We start from the raw sequence: 26,518 nt of genomic DNA on the forward strand, positions 1-26,518 counted from the left end.
GTTATTTTTGGCGATTTTTTGTGTAAGATTTGTTACTTATATCTCTGGTACAGTTCTTGAAGTCTTATCTGACACTGAACGTTGGTCAAGACTATATAATAGCTGAGAACTAAACATGTTTAGATATCTTGTTCCGTTTGCATACGAAAACTGTTACGAAGGTATATGGTTAAGAATGCAAATTGATTTCAACACGTCTCCATAAAAGAGAGACTGCACCGGAAGCAGCGGTCTAAGTACGTCTATAAGACTGAAAAGTTTCATCAATATTTTATTTTATTTTAGAATTGAAACGAAAAAGCGCGCATCCTAGCTGTAAAAGTGTCTTTTCTTCTAATTTTTTTTAGTGCGAATACGCGTTTTCTCGCTCATGCAGACCGACGGTACATTCGGCGACTTTCAACCTCGGCACAAAACGAATTTCAATGTTCAGAACAGAGTTGTCATCAGTGCGACGTCACTGATGTCATCATAAAGCGAGACTGAACCGGAAGCAGCGGCCACGGTGCCTCTATTAGACTGGAAAGTTTCATAAAAATTCCTCTGTATTTGGTTGTTGTTGTTTTTGTTGGTTTTTTTTCAATTAAAAACCAAAACTAACATAGCTGTAATTGTGAGGTTTTATTTCAATAGATTTTCTATCTCCGAAAGCGCGTTTCCTCGCTCTAGGATGCCTACGTTACGTCCGGCCACCTTCAAGATTGGCGCACGATTAAAAGCCATGAAATCCGACAAAATGGCACTGTTCTCGGTGGTTATAAGTGATATCTTTAGATATTGCAACTGGTTACGCTTTCCTTATTCAGCCGCGAAAACGGCACTAGGTTATCATTACACAATAATACTAAAAAGAAATGTACTGTAATAAATACATTGTTTTATGCCCAACCTATATATACAATAATTTTCCTTGATGTATGCGTCTCTTAATTCATATTATTAAATTTGTTAAATAAGAAAATACGAGTTCCTTATTCGGTTTGAATAAGGAATAAGGAACCAGTTCCGTATTCCTTATTCATATCGAATAAGTAACTATGTTATAATTAAATAAAACAAAGTTGAAATGCACTGCAATTAATATATTTATACCCGTCCAACATATTCAATAATTTTCGTTGAGTTATTCGTCTCGTTGGTTCATTTTGATTTATAATTATAGGAAAGAACATTCCAGTTCCTCATTCGATTTGAATAAGGAATAAGGAACCAGTTCCTTATTCCTTATTCAAACTGAATAAGGAACTGGCTCATTATCACTTAAAACTTAGTAGAAATGTATGGCAATTTGAATTTCACAAATACAAACAATATATAAATAATATGTTCATTTATATGTGGTTAATATTGGATCAATTTCATTGATGTTTAAGTAAGAAAATGCCAGTTCCTTATTCGATTTGAATAAGGAGCCAGTTCCTTATTCCTTTTTGAATCCGAATAAGGAACTATGTTATCATTAAATGAAACTTAATAGAGACGTGCTACAATTTTTTTTAATACCCAACCTACATTTTCAATGATTTTCATTTATTTGTTGGACTCTTTGGTTCATTTTAATATTTTGTTTAGTATGAAAATTCCAGTTCGTTATTCGATTTGAATAAGGAATAAAGAACTTGTTCGAAAAGGAACTGGATAATAAATAAAAACAAATGTACAAGTTTGATTTTTGTTTATCAAATACATGTAAAATAATAGTGTATGCTTTAGGTTTTGTTGATGTGAAGTTAGTATTCGAATTAGAAAATTTCGGTTCTTTTAAACAAGAAATCTTATGCAAGCGCGAAGAAGAAACATGAATATGTAACGTAATACATAAAGTAAATGTATTCGAGTTATTTTGTTTAAATTTACTTCAGAAATGTTTGCATTATTGTTTTTTAAACCCTATATCAGATATGTAACGCGTGAATAAGGAATAAGAAACAGTTCCTTATTCCTTATTCGAATAAGGAATAAGGAACTAGGAAAAAGAAACCAACTTATCACCCTTGAAAAATGAAAGGTACGTATTCGATTTCACATTTAACGCAAAAAATGCAAGAAAAATGTGTTTACTTTGACTTATTTTAAAATATTTTTCAATTTGCATTACCGTAGTGGGTGGGGTGATGTTTTCCTTGGCAAAGGGATTTTTTCATATATTGTCAATATTTAAAGAAGTTTCCACTGGAACGCACAGGAGGGAATCCCGTGTTTTTTTAAATATATGTGTTTATATGTTTCTATTATAGCATATATAAACAATACAATAAAATAAAATACGGGATTTCCTCCTGTGCTTGAGCGGTCTCTTTTTTTTCTTTTAAACAAACACTAAAGCGGGTGTTTATTTTCGTTTTTCTAATTTTTTTAATGCACGCATCAAAATTTAAAGAGTTTTAACATTATGATATTACAAATATTGACATTTTGTGTTATCAGATTCTTAATTCTCCGTGACATTACGCGTTTAGAATACCAGTGCCATTGCTTTATTCGGTCTATAAATGATCATATCTAATTTTAAAAAAGTCAAGTAGGTAACATTCGATTGTGACTCTATGTGTTGCACATGCAATATTTGAGTGATTTTGAGTGATTTCTGTGAAATGACTGAAATGGTGTTGAAAACTAAAACAAAAATACTTAATAACAAATAGATAGACAGATAGACAGACGAACGGACGTTAGGGTGGACATACGGACGGACAAACAATAAAAAGGAACGAACAAAAACTTTCATCGTAAACACCAAGTTTAATAAACAACGATTTGGCAAATATGTTTTATTTTAATATCCGACGAGCACCTATTGAAAATCTCACACTTGTTTAGTTAACAACTACGGTGGCACCAAGGTGACATCTGCTGTCAAAATAAAAAAAAAGACAGGAAAACAGAAATTGAGTTTTCCGCTCCAAAATATAAAAAGACAGGAAAACAGAAATTGTGTTTTCCTGTCTTTTTTTGGAGCGGAAAACACAATCGCTATAGTGTGTAAGCAAGATAATCGGCCAATCACAGACGCGGATTATATTGAGGGAACAAGATACTATATTGTTCCCTCAAATTAATCAGCCAATGAAAACGTCCTAACGGCAAGGCTCTGATATAACATAACATACTACTATTAGTACTAATAGTAATACTACTACTACTGCTGCTGTTGTTGTTGCTGCTGCTGCTGCTACTACTACTACTACCAAATGATAAAAAAAATATATAAATCAAAGCTGCGCAGAAGGGGGCATTGTGTTTTTGACAAACACATCTCTGTTTTATAACTAGTAGAAAAAAGAAAAAAGAAATAGTATTACTCTGCGTTTAGGCGATACATGGTATATAGAGATTAACAGGTTACTGCCTGATCTTTTTTAATATATCAAGCTCGACACGAATAAAATAACGACTCGGCATGCCTCGCCATTATATTATTCTAAGCCTTGCCTGATATACATGTATTACAAAAAGATCAGACAGTAACTTGTTATTCTCTATATACCATGTATCGCCTAAATCCATTTTATTTGCTCCATTCAAACTTTTCCTATGAAGTTTTTTTAGGAAAGGTCTGAATGGAGCAAATAAAATGGATTTAGGCGATACATGGTATAGAACTGTTTTATGTTTTTATAAAAACTAAAATCTGGAGAGTCATGCTGGAGTAAAAAAAAGAGCAAGGATGTCGCAGATAAAAAACTATGAAGCGCACCCTTTGACGACGGAACACCGAAAATAGCGGTAGACAACGCAGGCGAACCTCCCCTTCAAGCGACCCCGCCTCCAAGAGCGGCCGTCAGTTCCAGGTGGGAATCTTGCATCCATAGCCCTGACTTATTTAATTCTACCTCGGTTCACCACAGCGTATTAATGGCTCCACCTTTTTTGATGGTGCAGGAGATAACAGGCCGTGAATATGCTTGAAACGATAGTCGTACAGAAAAAAGTCGTCACTGTGTAAGTGAGTGTGTAAGTGCATTTTCTCTTAAACAGGAAATAAAGAACATGATTCTGTTTTGAATTAAGTGAAATGATTAAATGTATTTTGCTATCAATATTATGTTTTGAATTCAGAAGTGTTTTGTTTCTAAGATCCCGGTATATAGTTTTCATTCCCTGTGTTTACATTCTCTATTAACTTGTCTATGACTTATAATTGTCACATGCAGTTCAATATTTTAATTCAAGCAAGAAAACAGGCATCTGTCAAAAAATACAAAATAAGATTTCTATATATAGTGTGTTTATTATGTTATATGAGAAGAACTATAATTACAACTTTTACTGTCACTAAGTCAAGCTAGAACAGTCGCAAATTTCAGTTCGTGCCCGCGGCATTCAGATTGACTCCTTTCACTGGTGGTCTAATACCTACATTTGGTAGAGAGAGGACTACAGATGTGAGCAGAGGAAGTCGTTCACGTGGGGCCGGAAGGATGGGGATCAGACCCCTGCCTGGCCCATAGGAGGGCGGCCAATGCGCACTGCAAGTGTCGGCATCACGAAGCTCATTGCAAATGTGAACTATTTAAATGGATGCGTGAAATAATTATTTAATGATCAGTTATTACGAGTATAAATGTGTGTGTTAAATGTTTTGACAGAGACGTGTGTATAAAATCCAGCATTATTTTTTGAGATTATTGAATACCGAAATGCCCCATATACCTTTGCCTATCAGCACATATCTTAAAAATCAGAAGAAAACTTGTGTTTTGTATTTATCTACGTAATGCGTAGTTTATGATACATCTATATAATCCCTAGGTAGGCTTTTTGATAAATCACTTTATCCGTCGATCTGTCCATATTTTTGTCCTCTCGATACCTTCCATATGAATGCATAAAATAAGAGTCACGCACATGAATCTTAACCAATAAAAATCAAAGGTCATATAAACACTTTTTTGTGGATGAAGGGATTATCCTTTCTCTAACATCTAAGTGCATGGAAGAGTTCATGATAGGTTGGTACTTTATAACCAAATGTTTACGCACATGATATGTTGTCACGAACATGTCAAGGTAGTACTAACGATATAATTCAAGTTGCAAATTACAACACTTTTGTAAACAATAGGGGCTGTCCGTTGTATACATTCCTACAAGTGAGGCTCTTGTCATCAGTGAGGCTCTTGTCATCAGTGAGGCTCTTGTCATAAAAGAGGCTCTTGTAATCAGTGAGGCTCTTGTCATAAGTGAGGCTCTTGTCATCATTGAGGCTCTTGTAATTACTGAGGCTCTTGTCATCAGTGAGTCTCTTGTCATCAGTGAATCTCTTGTCATCAGTGAGGCTCTTGTCATCAGTGAGGCTCTTGTCATCAGTGAGGCTCTTGTCATCATTGAGGCTCGTGTCATAAGTGAGTCTCTTGTCATAAGTGAGGCTCTTGTCATCATTTAGGCCCTTGTCATAAGTGAGGCTCTTGTCATCATTGAGGCTCTTGTCATAAGTGAGGCTCTCGCATCAGTGAGTCTCTTGTCATAGGTGAGGCTCTTGTTATCAGTGAGGCTCTTCTCATCAGTGAGGCTCTTGTCATCAGTGAGGCTCTTGTCATCATTGAGGCTCGTGTCATAAGTGAGGCTTTTGTCATAAGTGAGGCTCTTGTCATTAGTGAGGCTCTTGATATAAGTGAGGCTCTTGTCATAAGTGAGGCTCTTGTAATTAGTGAGGCTCTTGTCATCAGTGAGTCTCTTGTCATCAGTGAGGCTATTGTAATTGGTGAGGCTCTTGTCATAAGGTTGGCTCTTGTCATCAGTGAGGCTCTTGTCATAAGTGAGGCTCTTGTCATCAGTGAGGCTCGTGTCAGAAGTGAGGCTCTTGTCATAAGTGAGGCTCTTGTCATCAGTGAGGCTCTTGTCATAAGTGGGACTCTTGTCATCAGTGAGGCTCGTGTCAGAAGTGAGGCTCTTGTCATCAGTGAATCTCTTGTCATCAGTGAGGCTCTTGTCATCAGTGAGGCTCTTGTCATCAGTGAGGCTCTTGTCATCAGTGAGGCTCTTGACATCAGTGAGGCTCTTGCCATCAGTTAGGCTCTTGTCATTAGTGAGGCTCTTGTAATCAGTGAGGCTCTTGTCACAAGTGAGGCTCTTGTCATCAGTGAGGCTCTTGTCATTAGAGAGGCTCTTGTCATCAGTGAGGCTCTTGTCATAAGTGAGGCTCTTGTCATCAGTGAGGTTCTTGTCATCAGTGAGGCTCTTGTAATCAGTGAGGCTCTTGTCATCAGTGAGTCTCTTGTCATCAGTGAGGCTCTTGTCATCAGTAAGGCTCTTGTCATAAGTGAGGCTCTTGTCATCAGTGAGGCTCTTGTCATAAGTGAGGCTCTTGTCATAAGTGAGGCTCTTGTAATCAGTGAGGCTCTTGTCATCAGTGAGGCTCTTGTCATCAGTAAGGCTCTTGTCATCAGTGAGGCTCTTGTCATCAGTGAGGTTCTTATCACCAGTGAGGCTCTTGTCATCATTGAGGCTCGTGTCATAAGTGAGGCTCTTGTCATCAGTGAGGCTCTTGTCATTAGTGAGTCTCTTGTCATCAGTGAGGCTCTTGTAATCAGTGAGGCTCTTGTCATCAGTGAGTCTCTTGTCATCAGTGAGGCTCTTGTCATCAGTGAGGCTCTTGTCATAAGTGAGGCTCTTGTCATCAGTGAGGCTCTTGTCATAAGTGAGGCTCTTGTCATAAGTGAGGCTTTTGTAATCAGTGAGGCTCTTGTCATAAGTGAGGCTCTTGTCATTAGTGAGGCTCTTGTCATAAGTAAGGCTCTTGTCATCAGTGAGGCTCTTGTCATCAGTGAGGCTCTTGTCATCAGTGAGGCTCTTGTCATAAGTGAGGCTCTTGTCATCAGTGAGGCTCTTGTCATAAGTGAGGCTCTTGTCATAAGTGAGGCTTTTGTAATCAGTGAGGCTCTTGTCATAAGTGAGGCTCTTGTCATCAGTAAGGCTCTTGTCATCAGTAAGGCTCTTGTCATCAGTGAGGCTCTTGTCATCAGTGAGGTTCTTATCACCAGTGAGGCTCTTGTCATCAGTGAGGCTTTTGTAATCAGTGAGGCTCTTGTCATCAGTGAGGCTCTTGTCATCAGTGAGGCTCTTTTTATCACTGAGGCTCTTGTCATAAGTGAGGCTCTTGTCATCAGTGAGGCTCTTGTCATCAGTGAGGCTCTTGTCATCAGTGAGGCGCTTGTCGTAGTGAGGCTCTTATCATCAGTGAGGCTCTGGTCATAAGTGAGGCTCTTGTCATCAGTGAGTCTCTTGTCATCAGTGAGGCTCTTGTAATCAGTGAGGCTCTTGTCATTAGTTAGGCTCGTGTCATAATTGAGGCTCTTATCATCAGTGATGCTCTTGTCATCAGTGAGTCTCTTGTCATTAGTGAGGCTCTTGTCATCAGTGAGGCTCTTGTCATCAGTGAGGCTCTTGTCACCAGCGAGGCTCTTGTCATTAGCGAGGCTCTTGTCATAAGTGAGGCTCTTGTAATCAGTGAGGCTCTTGTCATCAGTGAGGCTCGTATCATCAGTGAGGCTCTTGTAATCAGTGAGGCTCTTGTCATCAGTGAGGCTCTTGTCATTAGTGAGGCACTTGTCATCAGTATGGCTCTTGTCATCAGTGAGGCTCTTGTCATAAGTGAGGCTCTTGTCATCAGTGAGTCTCTTGTCATCATGAGGCTCTTGTCATAAGTGAGGCTCTTGTCATAAGTGAGGATCTTGTCATCAGTGAGTCTCTTGTCATCAATGAGACTCTTATCATCAGTGAGACTCTTGTCATAAGTGAGGCTCTTGTCATCAGTGAGTGTCTTGTCATAAGTGAGGCTCTTGTCATCAGTGAGGCTCTTGTCATAAGTGAGGCTATTGTCATAAGTGAGGCTCTTGTCATCAGTGAGGCTCTTATCATCTGTGAGTCTCTTGTCATAAGTGAGGCTCTTGTCATCAGTGAGGCTCTTATCATCAGCGAGTCTCTTGTCATCAGTGAGGCTCTGTTGACATCATTGAGGCTCGTGTCATCAGTGAGCCTCTTGTCATAAGTGAGGCTTTTGTCATCAGTGAGGCTCTTGTCATCAGCGAGGCTCTTGTCATTAGTGAGGCTCTTGTCATAAGTGAGGCTCTTGTAATCAGTGAGGCTCTTGTCATCAGTGATGCTCTTGTCATTAGTGAGGCCCTTTTCATCATTGAGGCTCTTGCCATAAGTGAGGCTCTTTTCATTAGTGAGTCTCTTGTCATCATGAGGCTCTTGTCATAAGTGAGGATCTTGTCATCAGTGAGTCGCTTGTCATCAGTGAGACTCTTATCATCAGTAAGTCTCTTGTCATAAGTGAGGCTCTTGTCATTAGTGAGTCTCTTGTCATAAGTGAGGCTCTTGTCATCAGTGAGGCTCTTGTCATAAGTGAGGCTCTTGTCATCAGTGAAGCTCTTATCATCAGTGAGGCTCTTGTCATCAGTGAAGCTCTTATCATCAGTGAGGCTCTTGTCATCAGTGAGGCTCTTGTCATCAGTGAGTCTCTTGTCATAAGTGAGGCTCTTGTCATCAGTGAGGCTCTTATCATCAGCGAGTATCTTGTCATCAGTGAGGCTCTTGTCATCATTGAGGCTCGTGTCATCAGTGAGTCTCTTGTCATAAGTGAGGCTCTTGTCATCAGTGAGGCTCTTGTCATCAGTGAGGCTCTTGTCATCAGTGAGGCTCTTATCCTCAGTGAGTCTCTTGTCATCAGTGAGGCTCTTGTCATCATTGAGGCTCGTGTCATCAGTGAGGCTCTTGTCATAAGTGAGGCTCTTGTCATCAGTGAGGCTCTTGTCATCAGTGAGTCTCTTGTCATAAGTGAGGCTCTTATCATCAGTGAGGCTCTTGTCATAAGTGAGGCTCTTGTCATCAGTGAGGCTCGTGTCATCAGTGAGGCTCTTATCATCAGTGAGGCTCTTATCATCAGTGAGGCTCTTGTCATCAGTGAGGCTCTTATCATCAGTGAGGCGCTTGTCATCAGTGAGGCTCTTGTCATCCGTGAGGCTCTTATCATCAGTGAGGCTCTTGTCATCAGTGAGGCTCGTGTCATCAGTGAGGCTCTTGTCATAAGTGAGGCTCTTGTCATCAGTGAGGCTCTTGTCATCAGTGAGGCTCTTGTCATCAGTGAGGCTCTTGTCATCAGTGAGGCTCTTATCATCAGTGAGGCTCTTGTCATCAGTGAGGCTCTTGTCATAAGTGAGGCTCTTGTAATCAGAGAGGCTCTTGTCAACACCAGTGCTCTTTCATCGGTGAGGATCTTGTCATCAGACGGGCTCTTGTAAGAAGTGAGGCAATCGTCAGCAGTAAAGCTCTTTTCTTGAGCGAGACCATTATCAGCAGTGAGGCTTTTGTCAGTAGTTAGGATCTTGTACACAGTGATACTCTTGTCAGCAGTATGTTTGTTGTTTTTTTTACATCAGTGAGCCTCTTGTAAGCAGTACGGCTCATTTCAGCAGTGAGGTTCTCAAACTTTTATCATCAATGAGACTCTTGTCAGTAGTAAAGCGTTTGTCATCAGTGTGGCTGTTGTCGCAGAAAAGGCCAACGTGGTCATGAAGTCTCTTGTTATAAATTGGGTTCTGGTCATCAGTGAGACTCTTGTCAGAGGTAAGGCTCTTTTCAGCATTTAGCTTGTTGTCAGCAGTGAGGTTTTTGTCGTCAGCACGGCTCTTGCGACCAGTGAGAATGTTTTTGTCAGTAAGGGTCTTTTCAGTAATGACGCTCATATAAGCAGTGAGGCTCTTGTCCTCAATTAGGCTTTTATCATCAGTGAGGGCTTTATCATCTGTGAGGTTCTTGTCGTCAGCTAGACTTATGCGATCAGTCATTTTCTTGTCTTTCGCGAGGCAAGTGTAATCAAAAAGACTCTTGATATCAGTGAGGTTTCATAAGTTAGGATCTTGTCTTCAATTTTCCGGATTTTGTAAGCCAGACTATTGTTCTCAGTGAGGCTCTTGTGAAACATCAATGCCCTTATCGTCATTTAGGCTCTCGTCATCAATCAATCTCTTGACATCGGTGTTCTTAACATCAGTGCGGCTCTTGGCATCAGTGCGGCTCTTGACACCAGTGTGGCTCTTGGCATCAGTGCGACTGTTGGCATCAGCGTGGCTCTTGGCATCAGTGACACTCTTGGCATCAGTGCGGCTCTTGGCATCAGTGCGGCTTTTGGCATCAGTGTGGCTCTTAGCATCAGTGTAGTTCTTGGCATCAGTTTGTCTTTTGGCATCAGTTTGGCTCTTGTCGTCAGTGTGGCTCTTGACATCAGTGAGACTCTTGGAATCAGTGTGGCTCTTGGCATCAGTGTGGCTCTTGGCACCAGTGCTGCTATTTGAATCAGTGCCGCTCTTGTCATCAGTGCCGCTCTTTGCATCAGTGCGGCTCTTGGCATCAGAGCGGCTCTTGGCATCAGTGCGGCTTTTGGCATCAGTGTGGCTCTTGGAATCAGTGAGAATCTTGGCATCAGTGCAGCTTTTGGTATCAGTGTGGTTCTTGGTATCAGGGCGGCTTTTGGCATCAGTGTGGCTTTTGGCATCAGTGTGGCTCCTAGCATCAGTGTAGCTCTTGGCATCAGTGTGTCTTTTGGCATCAGTGTGGCTCTTGTTGTCAGTGTGGCTCTTGACATCAGTGAGACTCTTGGCATCAGTGTGTCTCTTGGCATCAGTGTGGCTCTTGGCACCAGTGCTGCTATTTGAATCAGTGCCGCTCTTGTCATCAGTGCCGCTCTTGTCATCAGTGCGGCTCTTAGCATCAGTGCGGCTCCTTGCATCAGTGCCGCTCTTGGCATCAGTGCCGCTCTTGGAATCAGTGCCGCTCTTGGCACCAGTGCCGCTCTTGGCACCAGTGCCGCTCTTGGCACCAGTGCCGCTCTTGGCATCAGTGCCGCACTTGGCATCAGTGCGACTCTTGGCATCAGTGCTGCTATTGGAATCAGTGCCGCTCTTGGCATCAGTGCTGCTATTGAAATCAGTGCGGCTCTTGGCATCAGTGCGGCTCTTGGCATCAGTGCCGCTCTTGGCATCAGTGCGTCTCTTGGCATCAGTGCTGCTATTGGAATCAATGCATCTTTTGGCACCAGTGCGGCTATTGGAATCAGTGCGGCTATTGTCATCAGTGCGGCTCTTGGCATCAGTGAGGCTCTTTGTATTTGTGATGCTCTTTACATTAGTGAGCCTCTTGGCGTCATTGAGAGCTGAAATAATTGCATGATCTGGCATATTCGACATCATAAGACCCGAAAATGTTTTCATATGAACATGAAGCATTTTGGACTAATACACTCGTGGGCTTAAAAGAAGTCATATAGTTTTCAAATACACGATAGTTAACTGGGTTATATCTATGTTTAAATACTCTTAAAAGAGAGTTTTGAAAAGATCTACTTCGAAAAAAATATGTTACATTACCGTTGAATTATACCATCGATCACTTTTAATGGACAATGAAAGATAATGACGTATTACATGAAAGAGAGAAGTATCTGAAATTATAGTAAAATCATTCCATATGTTCACATTTGAACCTCGACCTTCGATGGATAAGCATGTGCCATTAAGGTCGAAGGGAATATTTTTCGTAAATTACCTGTCGACTTGCACGAACAAATATTTGACATTTTACTTTAGATTGCAGCATAGACCGTTGAAAGAATGCGCGAATCGTCATGCGCGATTCCTACCGTAACAAAATCTCATTATTGGGGGTATAACATGACTGGTAAAAGCAAGAAAACTTTCTTTGATTCCACGAACATCTAAAAAAAATAGGTTAGGCAGCTCAACAGATTCTTCGTTATCTTTCTATGATACAAGATTTATTTCCCCATTAAATAAAGATGTACAATGACTTACAGAAATTTTCCAATTATCTATTTAAAATTCGTTTCTTAATTTATTTAAAGTTACTTTAGCGAATATAAAATAAAAACCAATACCGGTAGTTAACTAGCAATTTCTTATCAAAGAGGGTTCGAAAATGGAACAAGGAATACCCCCAAAAAAGTTTAAGGTCGGCACAACAACAAAAAAGTCTTTCTTGTTTTAGAAAACGAACAGCTTCGTTTTACGTTAAATTAATGAATAAAAAAACTGTTGCACGGAACAAAAGGTTGCCAAACATAATGTAATAGTAGCGTTGTCTGGAATATCATATAATAATACTAACAAGAAAAGGTGAATTTGAATAGCGGAGAAAAAGCCGCTATTCTCAATAACTATTCAATCACTACTTACAATATAAATGGAATACACGTTAGGACTAGAACGTTAATTAATGTGTTTCGTCGATGCAGTATATCAATATATTAATAAAATACGTGAATCGATTTTTATTTGCAAAAAAACGGTATATAATACAAATAAAATACCAAGTGTATTTGAAGAGAAATAACTGTATTTAAGAAATTTTAGAGCTACGATTATGCTTACGACTTATTTTTGACACAGCCTCATGCCTCGGTCACACTGTCACGAATCAGTGCTACGAACGAGCTACGAATACTTTTCGGCACAGTTCGTAACTATCCTTACTGGACCGTGGCTGTCCGTTCTTGATCCGTGATCAGTCGTAGTAGTTTTTTAATGTCCGTAGCGACTCTTGACAAATTTTGAACATGTTCAACAAATTGCTACGAATTCATCGACCGTAGCGTATCCGTAGCAGTCCGTACTAAACCGTAGTGATCCGTACTAGTTCAGAACGACACCGTAGTCGTCCGTACCTTTTCGTTGGCCCAAAGATTTTCAAGGGCTTCTACGGATTGATACGGAGAACTACGAAGCGGTACGGTTACGCTACGTATTAGCTACGATTATTCCACGGATATACTACGGAAAGTCACGGTTCTAGTACGTTGTACTACGGATAGGCAGGCATTTGCACGATCTTGTACGATGTACTACATTTCAGCACGAAACAGTACGGACATGTACGGTCCACTACAATAAATTTCTACTGAAATGCATCATTGAAATTAAAGCAACCGTACTTGCATTTGTTGAGTTCACAATTATGAACCGCCAGAACATTGCGTTTGCGATAAATTTGTTACATTTGGATATTGATATGGCACAAAATGCCGAGGCCGTAGTCGAGCTGCTTGACGATATGCACAGAGGTAATAATGATTCAATATCGTATAACTAGTATAGCTTTGTGCTAAAGATTACGTATTTTTAAAATATTAGAATTTGAACTTGCTAGTAATACATTTTTGTATTTGCAGGTTAGTGTCTGCCTCATATGCCTTTTGAATCTTGCTATTACTTTTACGTGATTTAATAATTGTTTAATTAATAGCCGACATAATAAAATACACAATTAATCATACTTTCCTTAGCATAATCTATATTTGTACATCAATAATTACATACTTTATCTGGTCAGAGAAGAAAAAAGGTGGTAGATAAGAGGCTGGCTTTTAAAACGACCCGCTCTCGGCAAATACGAGACTTTGATGGCCGAACTGATGGCTGAAAATCCGACGACTTTTAGAAACTTCACCAGAATCTCCATGAGCTATTACAGGTCGTTGGTCCCAGGATCACGAATAACCACACCTGGTTCAGACGATCCATCAATCCAGATTTGAAGTTGGTAATTACCTTAAGGATCTTGGTCACAAGGGAGAGTTACCGTACATTGATGCATGGGTTACGTGTTGCACACAATACGATATGTAGTATTGTACGGGACGTTTGTGAGGCCATAGTTTCAGCATATGCTGGGGATGTTATCCAGACTCCTACTGAGCCTGAGGAGTGGAAGGCCATAGCCGATTAGTTCGCGGCTAAATGGCAATTTTCACACACCATTGGAGCTCTAGATGGAAAGCATGTAGCCATACGATGTCCGAAGCACGGTGGCTCATTATACTATAACTATAAAGGTTACAATTTTGTTGTGCTGATGGCCCTGGTGGACGCCAATTACCAATTCATATGGGCAAATATTGGATCGCAAGGAGGATGTTCCGACGCACAAATCTGGGATCAGAGCGACCTCAAGTTGGCAATCGAAAGGGGTTGATTGGCATGCCAGAAGCAACACCTCTTCCAGGTGACGACAGACCAATAGGATACTATATCATCGCAGATGATGCATTTGCCATGAGGACATGGCTCATGAAGCCATTCTCACGACTTTTCATTAAGAGGACCAAATAAACTGTACTAACAATGAATATTACCTGGAACCAAGTCAGAATGTCTTCTTCTTATTGCTCATTTGTTAAATGCAATGGCTGCTGATGTTGACGCTTGCTATTCTTTTGAGTTGTGTTGGTTCCTCCCGGCTCTTGGTTTTGGATGGAGGAGGTGGACTCTTTTCCAGACACGGCTGATTCCATTATTTCTGTTACGTGCTGTTGCTGCCGTTTTCATGTTCTCTTTTTGGGAGGCATATTTTGTGTATGACAATACAAGAGATTGTGTAATCGTTGTTTGTCCCTACCTGTCCGTACCGGTCCGTCGCAATTCCCACTGCTTCGTAGCGGACCGTTCTAGTTCGTACTTACCCGTACTAGACCGTAGCGGATCCATAGTTAGATCGTACTGATTCGCATAGCATCGTAGTTAATCGTACCAGACCGTAGCGAATTCGTAGTTTGATCGTACCTATTCGTGGCGAAAAAATAAAATTTTCAAAGTCCAATTTGAAACTGTGTATTAACATTGATAAACAAAGGTATTGGCATACATGTAGAAAAACTCCTGACAAATTTTCTTTAAAAAATGAGCGAAATGTGGCTCCCTGAAATAGAAGATCGGGCAAAATGGGCAATGTTCAGGCATTTAGGGGAGAAAAACTGCTTTAATTTGCAAGCCACTACAACATTTAAAGGATTTATACACACTTTCACATTTCTGTCATAGCCTCTCAGCAGGGTTGCTCCAGAAAACTATTTCTTGTGGGGAAATTTGCGTGTATTAGGACATACGGGGCGGACCTGGGTCTGGGCAGCCCCAGGACATCGAGGGGGTGGCCTTATGGAGGGATCGAGGCGACGGCTGGTGACGTTAGGATTGGCCTTACAGGCGGCGAAGCGCTCGAGGGAAAAAAAAGAGCGTCTTTGATTGTCTCAGGTAGGACCATCATGACTTCACGAAGAAGCGGGAAGGACCTGTAACTTAACTCTGAAAACCCACACATTTAAACGTTTAGGTTACCGGTAAGTAAGAAAATACTTGTTCCTTGTTTGGCTTGAATAAGCAATAAGGAACTGGTTGGATTGTCCTTATTCATCCGCGAAGAAGGAATTAGAGTATGAATAAAAACAAGAAATTTACAAGATTTCATTTTTATATTACCTACATGTAAAATAAATGTATTTGTATTAGGTTTGGTTGATGTAAAGTTAGTATACGAAGTAAGAAATGCCGGTTTGATTTAATGAAGATATCATATTCACGAAAATAAAACATGAACAATTATCGTTATAAATAAAGTAAATGTAGTTTAGTTAGATCTATTTAGTTTAGATTGAATTAAGAATTGTATGTATAATTTTCTTATAAAGCGTTTATCAAATATATTAAACTTGAATATAGAATAATAAAAAAGGAACTCTTCCTTATTCCTTATTCGCATTAAAGGAATATGTAGCTACGAAAAGTGAACCAACTTACTGTTCATGCTTTATTGCAAAATTCTCAACGCAACACATTCTTTTGAAACTTCATGACATCGTGAATACTTTGAGGAACAAGTACGGACGTGCTCTGGTGTGATGTGGCTATAAAAATGCAGCGAAGTATTTTGTACTTTACCCCATTTATCAATTGATGTTGCAGCACAAATCAAAGTGAGATAAGGAGAGAGGGGCGTTTAAAGGCGGAACAAGTATCGTCTTAATATGTTAACATTAAATCTGCATATGTGGATTTGATATACAGTGAATTAAGACGATTTGTATGCTACACACTGCATATGTGTATACATGGCAAAACAGTGAAAATTGTAATCCATGTTAAAAGCAGATGTCGCATGTGCTCCTCTTTCTCCAACTAGACCCGTTAGCGATGGTTCACAATGTAGGCAAATGAGCTAGCGAAAACTATAGCATATTTGTCCTTTTACGTTTTATAATTGCCCACAATTGTATGTCTTGGCAGCATTTATTACCAAATGTGCCCACACCCCGTTGGATCCGCTAGTGTGTATTATGATAAAGTGAACAACCGATTTGGCAAAGCCGGCTGCACAATCTATATACCACTTACGTTTTCTGTTTCAGGTTAACAAGATTATGTTTTTTATAACGCATTTTTATGGAAAATAACCATATGAATATCATTTCTAGAGCGCGTCATTCCAATTAACACTGTCGCCTACTAAATCAACATGCGTAACGGTCGAGACTTTTGTCTGCTAAAACGTTGTTTTGTGAAGCAAATTATGAGCCGGATTGCTCGCAAAAAAAACGTGTTAAGGAAATATGAAGTACATCAAAATTATAACATGTAACATTTAAATCTTGACCAGTTATAGTCGTATTTGCGTTAGTATGTAAAGTTGTATGGATCTTTCATTATTTCTCAATGCAATAATCTTGCGATATTTCTCTACGTTTCATGTTCATACTACGAACGGTTAATAAAAAACTCTGCGTTAGTGTCCTTTATTTTAACCCATTTATGCCTAGTGGACTCTCACATCCTTCTAAATTGGATCAATTTATTTCCAAAATTAGGGATGTCTAGTATATTTATTTATATATTTAGAATATTTCTTACAGAAATTCCTTAAAGCAAACAGCGCAGACCCTGATGAGACGCCGCATTATGCGGCGTCTCATCTGGGTCTACGCTGTTTGCCAAGGCCTTTTTCTAGACGCTAAGCATGAATGGTATAACACACATTCTTAGGTCAAAAAGTACAATCGAAATTAATCATCATAATAACGCTGCAAACGCTATGCTGCAAACAACATAAATAAATAATTAGCGCACGATGAATGATGTGGTTTCACTGTGCAAATTCGACCCATTTAAACTGTTAAGTCGACTTGAAAGAGAAATAACATTTTTGCATTCAGTTTATTTCAAAATTTGGAAAATAAAAATGAATTAACAAAGAAACACAATAATTACACACGAGACGGTAAGCGACAGCACCAAAAATAAACCAAAAATAGGCCATATGCTTTAATGAACGGATAATTACATACAAAATCAAAAATACAATCGCAAATTTAAAGTATGTTATTAACAATACATTTATAGAACGAACAAACGTAAACAAGAATAAATTAATTCCGTTTCAACAGAAAGTAATGTAAAAGCAATTTGACATTTTCGAAAATATACTTAAACATTTTACTTTTTTTTTAATTAAAATGCTTAATTTACAGGTTACATTCATAGGTTAACCGGTTAATGTTTTACTAACCTGATGCATCCCATACAATAGTTTATGATGAATTTGCAAGAGCACACAATATGCAGTGATGTATTGCAATTGTTTATGTACCGCACATGATATGGCGAAACAACTTAATACATAACATTTGTTATAAATATCTGTAATAAATCACCTATGCATTTTCTCTAATTGATTGTCCAGAAAATCACTGTACAGCACCAGAAAGGCGTATGATGCGATGTTGATGTAGAGATATCCAAATGTTTCTGTCGCGTTACGTAGCAATATGTGTCTTCCCTGTGTCACAACATAGAGCGCGAGGAGGACAGTGTAACACGCTTTCATTGGGCGCTTGCCACCCACAAAGTGCAGCCCAAGAGCGGCAACTGCAGCAGATAGTTGAACAAGGGCACACCATTCTGAAAATTCGCCATTTCGAGGACCCAACCGAAAACACTCCAGAATACATTCGATCCACCACTGAAGCGAGTATTTCTACAACGAAATAAACTAGAATTAGGGATTGCATACCGATTGAAAATTTCCATAACCTTAATCATGATGTTCCTTTTATTGTTTATTATTCCCGACACACGACCATCCATGTTGTAAAGTTATTACTAATATTTATGATAGTAATATACTGAAGACTAAACGTTTAACACGTAACTATTGCATACCCTATCAAGAGGCAGTCGAGATTGTACATCCATTTGTAATAGACAAGAGCGCCACGGGCTCTAACGCGCTGACCTGAGACCCGAACGAACTAAACTACATGTATTTTAAGAAGGCGGGGTTCAGAAATATAAAAGTACATGTACTTTATAAACATAATATTTAATTTCTATGCAAATAAGTATGACAAAATTTTTATAATTAAAAATATTTGTAACACAGAACGTATGTTTATGACAGACAACTTTAATGGAACAACTCAGTTCGCCAGTTGCTATGTCTCTCTCCTACAAAAGTGGCTATCTATACATAATTCAATAGATCACATGTGAATTATTTATAAATCAAATTAAAAGATTCAAATAACAGCTACTTATATTCCACGTATATATGAAATGTTAAATATCATTAGAAATTTTGGTTATTTCTCACGTTTCTTAATTCATCATCGTCATCATCATCATTATCATCATCGTCATCATCATCATCATCACTCACCATATCGTAGTATCTCTTTAATGGTTACTATCATCTTCAAAAAAGCAACTTCAACCAGTGTTTAAACGTTGCAATTTATCGAAAATAACATGCTAAACAAACAGAACCCTTGACATCCATATTTTTCAACGGACTGCAACAATTTTCGAAAACTTCAGTATAGCATTATAAGAATAACCTCACAGCCTCTGGTTACCATGTTTTTCAACAGATTGAAGCCAGTTTCAACTCAGCCAATCATGGCCAATATATAATTAGAACGAATTTCCTGAACAAGTTTCATGAGGATTGAATTACAAATGTGACTGCTATAGTGTTAACAAGGTTTCATTATTGCAAGGACAATTTCCCCAGACCCTGGAGGCCATGGTTTTCTACGGACTGGAACTATTTTCAAACTTGGCCCAGATATAATTAGAACAATTGTTCTGACAAGTTTCTTGAAGATTTGATTTGGAACGTCACTTCTAGAGCGTTAAAGGTGGGATCCCACTGCCTATCCGATCAACTCGATCATCACGATCACCGAAATTTCCCGACCAAACTCGACCAAGCTCGACTAAAAAGGGTATACACGACTTCTTCTCAACCTCTTGTCGATAACACACGACCCAATCACAACTCATTCACGACGTCCACTCAACCATCTTTCCGATTTCCGCTCGATCATCTCGACCTATACGCGAGCACTATACGATCTCAGCTCGACCAAGTGGACCTCAGCTCGATCACCACCAGATCTTCACACGACCAGATCGTGATGCGATCTAATAAAGTAACTCGGGTAGAGGTCGAGCGGGTCGGGTACAGATCGTGACATAAGCTCGTGTATGGTCGAATAGCAATCGGGAAGTGATCGTGTACGGTCGAGTAGCCGTCGGGTAGCAGTCTAGTAAATAAGTACATCAAATCGAATAGAGGTCGAGTGGATCGTGTTGCGATCTAAAATAACTCGGCTAGAGGTCGAGCGGATCGGGTACAGATTGTGTAAAAGATGTCAAACCGATCGCCACACGATTGCTTCACGATCAACTAGATCTTCTACTCGACTAATACACGACCACTTCCCGAGCGTTTCTCGATCCATTTCCTACTCGACCGCTACTCGATATTTTTTGACATGTCAAAAATATCGGGTAGGAAGCCCGACCAATGCCGACCCACCCGACCGCCCCCGACCACTCATGCCGACCGAACCAGACCAGTACCCGACCACTTGGTCGGGCTTGATCGAGTTGATCTGATCGGCAGTGGGAACCCAGCTTTTACAAGATTTCAATTAAATTTGACCTAGTGACCTTTTTTTTCTCACGTGACCCAGTTTCTAAGTCGGTCGAGATACCATATAGGGACAAATGTTTTTATCAAGTTTCATTAAGATTTGACTAAAAATGACCTCACCTGACCCATTATCGAACTCGGTTGAAATTTAATTCGGAGAAATGTTCTGACAAAGTTTCATGGCGATAATACCATATATGAGTTCAATATATATATAGTATTAACACGTTTTCACTACAGGTATATAACAAAAATGCCCAAGCTTAAAAGGCTAGTACATACTATATACATACCGAAACGACTGTGTACTCGAGATTCCAAATTATTCCACACGCAGTTAAGATGTGCCATAGAAACGGAACTGTTGCAACTAAGGATATTCCCGACATCATTTTATATATCAACGGTTTTAAGCCACGGCCTTCGGTAAAAAAGTAAGTCTAAACTTGTAACTTATGTAAACCACGCTTAACTATCATGATTCCAAATGTAAACATGCATGGCCATATAAAATTTGTTTACGATCAATGTGATGTATCGACCTGTTTACTAGTCTTTAAGATATGGTCGTGAGACAGTTTTACATAAATTTTATATAGCCGTGGCGCGTAAGTACAATATTGGTAGTTGTTCCCTATACATCATGCATGTATCTTATCGTGATATACGGGTATATAGATCTGAACATGACTCGTGCCCACCTTAATCAAACAGGTTTATGCTAAAAATGAATTTAATGATGCGATGCATTGAGTTTCTTTGAGTATTTTCGCCGATGTGGGGACTAAATCGATCCATTACATACATTACCGGTACATTTAATTTCCATTGCATACCGTACTCACGGGCCCAGCTGAAATAGACGTTGGATAGGATTTTAGATCTGGAATTATTGAAAAATCCACATCACGGAACAATTAAAAACAACAACATATACCATCTCGTAATTAGTCCATAGAAGTAAACTCATGGCTTTAATGGGTGACGATTGAAAAAAAACACAACACATATCCACAAATAAACACTCAAACATTAGTATATAAGAGTAAAAATTTAAAATAGTCATTCGGTTTAGTTCATATGGAACCATATTTGTATAAGTATAATGCAAAATAGTAGTTCAGTAGTAGTTGTTTTTTCATAACCCCATAAGTTAGAGTGCTTACCGGTATGTAGGTAAATACTGAGAAGCTCGAATCAATACTGAGAAGCTCGAATCTTAGAAGTTCGAACGCGAATTTTAACAAGAGAAAGGGACTTCAAGTGTTTTATACTGAAAAGAAGAAGTAACACTTCGCAGTTGTTATGTTCGAAAAATCGAGGTTGAAAACCGAAAGTAAGATCAGTTTCATAACAGCAGCGAGATGACGACCATTAAAACCCCAAGGTGACCAGACCTTTCGGCTAGTTAGAGGTCCTAGCTAAGCATAACAGCGAGCAAGGTTTACAAGAAATAATTTAAGATATCAGAGGGGCTCCGAAACGCAGGGGCGCCGATGAGGGGCGACCTCGGTGATAGTCTCTTAATTTGTGAATCGTCTATAGGTTACATTAATTCCACACACGGGAGCGTCGAAAATCGGGATCTCCAAGAGAGTTTACCACCAGATTAAGGAAGACGGTAGGCCGGTGCTGAGCAGAATTTCGAGCTTTAGAGCTGTTAGTTTGGTGTTTCGTTCGGGCTAAAGCTTGGCGATGTAGAGATACGCCACGAGGCTAGTGTTGTCGTGGAGAATAATATTCGAAATCGATATACTACACTCGACCATTAACAACGGCATGCAGTTTTCGAAGAAACTTTTACTGTCAACACCTAGTGCGACACTGGCAACACTGCAACATTGAAATTGGGCCTATACTAAAACCGTATGAAAGTGTTGTTTTAGTTTTTCTTTGCCTTTGTAATTGCCGCATTCGCACTTCCGTTGAATAAGATCACATCCGTGTTGGCACCATAGTATTTGTTTTGTTTTTGTTTTTTTAAATTTGATTTATGTTTCCAGACGGATATATCCGTAAGTGGCATGGGGCTTGATAAGTTGTACTGCCCAATTAAGTTACTGATATATATATATATATATATATATATATATATATATATATATATATATATATAATAAAAGTAAAAACACGTGTCTGGGATTTTAAATATATATTGATTTAGCCAACGCGTTTCGCATAGCTCATCAGGGCATAATACAATATCTGAATAATAAATCAATATATATTTAAAATCCCAGACACGTGTTTTTACTTTTATTATATAATATTCACAATCTGGATTATTACATTTTACTTATATAACTATATATATATATATATATATATATATATATATATATATATATATATATATATATATATATAATAAAAGTAAAAACACGTGTCTGGGATTTTAAATATATATTGATTTAGCCAACGCGTTTCGCATAGCTCATCAGGGCATAATACAATATATTACAACGTCAAAATGTCATGGAGATAACGTCATATCAATTATGACGTCATAACGTCAATAAATATTAAATGAAATTTAATTTGGGTTTAAATACATGTATAAAATGTTGTTCTTTTGCTAACCTAGCTGAAATATTGTTCGAAAATAGCTTATAAAATGGAAATATTTTAAATTTTGGTTCATTATGTGATTACTTGTAAACATTTAGATTAATGTTCACATAATGAACCAAAATTTAAAATATTTCCATTTTATAAGCTATTTTCGAACAATATTTCAGCTAGGTTAGCAAAAGAACAACATTTTATACATGTATTTAAACCCAAATTAAATTTCATTTAATATTTATTGACGTTATGACGTCATAATTGATATGACGTTATCTCCATGACATTTTGACGTTGTAATATATTGTATTATGCCCTGATGAGCTATGCGAAACGCGTTGGCTAAATCAATATATATTTAAAATCCCAGACACGTGTTTTTACTTTTATTATATAATATTCACAATCTGGATTATTACATTTTACTTATATAACTAATATAACGGATTGTGCAGCGTGTTCATGGGACCGAAGAGAGCAAAACTTAAAGAATTGTCTGATTCGTCGGATTGCTCGAAATCAAACTCGAATGAGGAAGTCATGGAGGAGGATAATAGATATTTTTTTAAATCAATAGACGATAAACTGTCGCTGATATTGACCGCTATTAACGATTTGAGCGCGGCAATTGCAAAAAATAATAATACTGCCATTAGGAAAGATGACATTGTCGCTGACATAAAATCAGCTGTACATGAAATTTCCCAAAATATACCGAAGCCCGAAATATCCGTGAACCACGAAAATAACGAGGAAAACAATAACATATTTGAAAGAGAAGCACTAAAAATAAAAATGGAAATATCAAATATATGGCACAACAAAATGGAAATACGAAAAAGTACGTACTGGTCCATGATAAAAAATAAAGGCCATTTTGAAAAATATTCTAAATAGTTAAGGTCAACTCCAATGGTAATACCAAAACATTTACAGAAAAAAGAAATACCAAATGAAAATATCGATCAGAAATCAGTTAGAGAAAGGGCCGTATTGAATGACTTCAATATCCAAACAGAATTGCAGTCATTACGTGCTTCTTCAAACTGTGAGAAATTCAAGCGCATCGACGAAGAAATATTCAAATTGATACATTCAAAATGCAACGGAAGAACAGCACGGACACTGGTAGAACTTTGGAAAACGGAAACGCAACGAAATGAAGAAATTTCACATAAAAGATGGGGAAACAATGAAAAATGGCTTTCAAAATACGAAGAAGAATTCATAAAGGAACATGAAAATAAAAATCCATTCTTTAAAAAACAAGACTTCGTAAACAAAAATCAACCCTCTTCATATGCGGATGCTGTCCGAAAAAATACCACCAACTACCAAAATCTGAAAACAACATACAACTACAACAGTCAAGAAAGAAACACCAATAAACAACATTCGCAAAGAAGAAACCTGCAACAAAATCAAACAAACTGTTTACAAAATATAGATGTGGAAAGTATTGTAAGAGAAGTTCTTTTAAAAATTAATAATACCAACATCGAATTACATAACAATTTCCAAAGAAACAATTCCACTTCAAACAGAAGCAATATAAGAGATAACACAAGGTCTTCATACAGAAGAAACTATAGAAACAACAACAATACGAGTGACGACATATTGCAAGATAACGACGACAAACCAAGCGAATTTAACGTTGATTTTTTAGAAGGAGGCAGGGAGTGGAGCAGTCCGACATAGAAACTTTAGGTAACCTAGCTGAAAATTCAAAATTATTTACAAAAATTTACAATTTTTCAAAAAGATCATTATCTCAAACTGATATTGACGTCTTATTGAGGGGTTTTTAATTTACACCAACACCTAAATATAAAAATGATTCTTATGATCAAATAAAAGATGTGGATGATTTTCATAGATCACTTAGGCTTAAAGAGTTTTTTAATAATAGTGATCATAATAATACAAACAATTCTATTGTAAAAAATCAAACGTCCTTTTATCCACCTAAACATAGAAATAATACACTAGACCATTATATAAATGTTACTCGAACACTTTGCCTTCAACATTCTCAAATGGAAAATGACACTAAACATAACATATCATTAAAAGAAAGAAAAGCTATAGATTTATTAGCAGAAGAGAAATCCATAACTATTAAAGAAGCAGATAAGGGTGGCGGAATTGTTATAATGAATACAGACTTTTATAGAAGAAAATTATTAGCAATGTTAAATGACGTTGAATATTATAAACAAATCCCTGATAATGGTAGTCAAATAACACTTTCAAAAATACGCAATTTACTAAAGGAAAATAATAAACTAACTAAACAAGAAAATGATTTCTTAGTAAAATTCGAATGGAAAACAAGTCTATTTTATGGTCTTCCAAAAATTCATAAAAGTAAAATCATTCAGGATGCAATTAAACATAGCAATTCAGAATATATAGAGTTAATGGATCCAGACGATTTAAACTTTCGCCCAATAGTCGCTGGAACTAACTGTGAAACAAGTCGTTTAAGTTCTTTATTGGATATCTTGTTAAAACCGTTTGTAAAATATGTCAATAGCAATATAACAAATAACATAGATTTCATAAAACATATACCTTCACAAGTTCCAGAGTCAAGTACATTAGTATCATTTGATGTAATTAATTTATATTCTAATATACCGCATACTCTTGGTTTAGAAGCTATTGATTATTGGCTTCAAAAATATCCAGATTCGGTTAATGAAAGGTTTTCGCAACGGTTTATAAAAGAAGGCATACAAATAATACTTGAAAATAATAACTTCAATTTTGATGATAAGTACTACAACCAATCTAAAGGGACTGCAATGGGTACTAAATTCGCGCCAACATACGCTACATTGGTAGTGGGATTTTTAGAACAAAAACTATATGCAAGAATTGGATCAATTTATAATGATGAATTTCTTTCTTTTATAAAAACATTTTGGAAAAGATTTCTAGACGATTGCTTTATTTTCTGGACAAAATTTCCCCATGAACTTCAAAACTTTTATACTATTTTAAACAACTTACATTCGGATATCAAGTTTACAATGCAAACAAGCACACTCGAGTTACCATTTCTTGATATATTGATTATAAAAAACAATACTGAAATTAATACTGATATATATTACAAAGAAACTGATTCTAAACAATATCTTAATTTTACATTGTGTCATAATAAACACACAAAGATAAATATTCCTTTCACTTTAGCGAAACGGATCTGCACCATAGTTTCGAATGATAAACTTAAACTAAAACGTTTAAATGAACTTAAGCATTCCCTTATTCAAAGAAAATATCCACAATCTATTATAAATACAGGTATTAAAAAAGCACTTTCCATCCCTAAACATGAATTACTTTCAAAATCAACACAAAAGGACAAGAGTAATATAATTCCATTTATTTCAACACAAAATCCAAAAAATAAAGAACTGTTTGGCGTATTAAAAAACAACATTGACATTTTACAAACAGACCCGGTTATGAATAAAATCATTTCAAATCAGAAGATAATAAAATGTAAGCGACAGCCACCTAATTTAAAACGTCTGTTAACCAAATCTTACTTTTCATCTCAAGAACCAAGAGTATCCAAATGTAATGACCCTAGATGCGCCCTGTGTGGTTATATCATTGAAGGGAATTCTTTTGATTTTGATGGCAAAATGTTCAAAATAAAAACTAATATGTCATGTGATATACAAAATGTGATTTATGTATTAGTATGCAATGGATGCAAACAATATTATATAGGCCAAACTGGCGATAAACTTAGAAATAGGCGATCTGTCCATGAACAACAAATGCGAGACCCCACAACAAGACAGATGCCTTTAAGTAAACATTTAGATGAATGTTCACATAATGAACCAAAATTTAGAATATTTCCATTTTATAAGCTATTTTCGAACAATATTTCAGCTAGGTTAGCAAAAGAACAACATTTTATACATGTATTTAAACCCAAATTAAATTACATTTAATATTTATATTTATTGACGTTATGACGTCATAATTGATATGACGTTATCTCCATGACATTTTGACGTTGTAATATATTGTATTATGCCCTGATGAGCTATGCGAAACGCGTTGGCTAAATCAATATATATTTAAAATCCCAGACACGTGTTTTTACTTTTATTATATAATATTCACAATCTGGATTATTACATTT

General features: G+C 37.6%; 2 protein-coding genes and 1 long non-coding RNA gene across 3 annotated transcripts in view; 1 reads left to right on the forward strand and 2 right to left on the reverse strand.

Annotated features, from left to right (window-relative positions):
• Positions 1 to 9,905: 9,905 nt before the first annotated feature.
• LOC127878831 (protein starmaker-like) lies at positions 9,906 to 11,180 on the reverse strand. Its single transcript, XM_052425356.1, has one exon. It carries the CDS (start codon positions 11,178 to 11,180, stop codon positions 9,906 to 9,908), a length of 1,275 nt encoding a protein of 424 aa, XP_052281316.1.
• Positions 11,181 to 16,978: 5,798 nt separating this feature from the next.
• Positions 16,979 to 20,337, reverse strand: LOC127876789 (uncharacterized). The gene is made up of 2 exons (XR_008048076.1): positions 20,073 to 20,337; positions 16,979 to 17,817 (listed from the first exon to the last, which is right to left on the reverse strand). It is a non-coding gene; the product is annotated as an uncharacterized LOC127876789 (long non-coding RNA).
• Positions 20,338 to 22,609: 2,272 nt separating this feature from the next.
• LOC127876751 (E3 ubiquitin-protein ligase HERC2-like) overlaps positions 22,610 to 26,518 on the forward strand; it is a 151,743-nt gene continuing 147,834 nt past the window's right edge. The window contains exon 1 of the mRNA XM_052422186.1: positions 22,610 to 24,054. The gene's annotated coding sequence lies outside the window, so the exon portion shown is untranslated. The remainder of the gene's footprint in view (positions 24,055 to 26,518) is intronic.

This window comes from Dreissena polymorpha, chromosome 4 (genome assembly GCF_020536995.1).
Source record: "Dreissena polymorpha isolate Duluth1 chromosome 4, UMN_Dpol_1.0, whole genome shotgun sequence".
Lineage (NCBI taxonomy): Eukaryota > Metazoa > Mollusca > Bivalvia > Myida > Dreissenidae > Dreissena > Dreissena polymorpha.